The sequence below is a fragment of the Eimeria tenella genome, genomic scaffold, assembly GCF_000499545.2.
Source record: "Eimeria tenella Houghton genomic scaffold, Eth_scaff2946, whole genome shotgun sequence".
NCBI lineage: Eukaryota > Apicomplexa > Conoidasida > Eucoccidiorida > Eimeriidae > Eimeria > Eimeria tenella.
In genome coordinates this window covers 4,318-5,747 of record NW_013542822.1, presented here as the reverse complement: position 1 = coordinate 5,747, position 1,430 = coordinate 4,318, and the positions used below count along the sequence as shown (strand labels likewise).

Below are 1,430 nucleotides of genomic sequence, written 5' to 3'. Positions count from 1 at the left end.
CAAGAGCAGCAGCATCAGAAGCAGCAGCAGCAATAGCAGCAGCGACAGTCGCACGAGTGCATCAGCAATGGTGGAAAACTGCGACTTCAACCGCTCCAGAAGTTTCTGCTGCTGCTGCTCCCGTGCTGCTTCTGCTTCTGCTGCTGCTGCAGTGCTGCGCTTCTGTCGTTTGTTGCTGGCCGCTTCTGCTGCTGTTGCTGCTGCTGCTGCTGCTGTGTCGATCTGTCCCTGGGGTGCTGCGTTTTCCATCTCGTCGTGCTGCTGCTGCTGCTGCTGCTGCTGCTGCTGCTGCTGCTGCTCCTGCTGCTGCTTCAAGTCCCGCAGCTGCTGCAAGGTGTCTAAGGCTTGCTGCTGCAGCAGCAGCAGCCCCCCTGTCTGTTGCTCGTACAGTGCAAGAAGGCTTTCGACTGCAGCAATCACGGCGCCACAAGCTGCAGCAGCAGCAGCAGCACCAGCAGGAGCAGCAGCAGCACCGTGCTTAAAGGTCGGAAGTGAAAACCGCCAGGATACGCAGCAAAAGGAAGCACAGCAGCAGCAGCAGCAGCAACAGCAACGAAATAGTGGATGTGGGGCTTACAGGGAATGGAGGGAAGTTGCTGCTGCTGTTGCTGCTGCTGCTCGGCGTGCTGCGCTGCAGCAGCAGCAGCAACCATGACTCTCATGTGGAGGATGGACATTGCTGCTTCAGCTGCATGCGCCAGCGTTGCTGCTGTGCTGCTGCTGCTGCTGCTGCTGCTGCTGCAGAACCTCGCGAAAGCCACAAGTCTCCCTGCTGCTGCAGTAACAGCGGCGTTAGCTGCTGATGCTTTTGCTGCTGCTGCTGCTGTTGTTAGCTGCAGATTAACCTGCAGCTGCTCCACTGCTGCTGCTGCTGCTGCTGCACCGTCGGGAAGCACCAGCACCTCAGCCTTGAGAGCTGCTGCTGCTTCTGCGAAAGCAGCAGCAAGTGCAGCACCCAAGTTTGCTGCTTCTGCTGCAGCAGCAGCAGGCAGCAGCAGCAGGAAGTTGCCTAGACAACCCAGCGCAGCCTCTTCAGCAGCAAGACACAAAGAACCTGAAGTTGCTGCTTTCTGCAGCAGCAGCAGCAGCTCTGCAGTTGCTGTTGGGCTGCTGCTGCTGTTGCACACGAGGAGGGCGCAGCTGCAAGCCCCCGCTCCATTTTCGTGCTGCTGCTGCTGCTGCTTGTGCCGCTGCTGCTGCTGCTGCTGCAGCTGCTGCAGCAGCAAAGAAGAAGCAGGCAAAGCTGCCATGGCTAGATGAGCTCCGAAGCAAGGCGGAGGCACTGTTGCCCAGAAGACCATCGTAAACAGCAGCACTTGCTGCTGCTGCTGCTGTTGCTGCTGCTGCTGGCACTTGTCCATCTGCAGCACAAAGACAGCAACATTCGGCCCTCGGACACAACAGAAAGTAGCAGCAGCAGCTACAGCAGC

At 58.7% G+C, this 1,430-nt stretch overlaps 1 protein-coding gene across 1 annotated transcript; it reads right to left on the bottom strand.

Moving 5' to 3' along the window:
- Positions 1 to 577: 577 nt before the first annotated feature.
- ETH_00042585 (uncharacterized protein) lies at positions 578 to 1,250 on the bottom strand (the record flags this gene model as incomplete). Its single annotated transcript, XM_013375657.1, has 1 exon — positions 578 to 1,250. A coding segment is annotated over one exon (673 nt), but the record flags the coding sequence as incomplete, so codon positions are not given.
- Between the last annotated feature and the right edge of the window lie 180 nt (positions 1,251 to 1,430).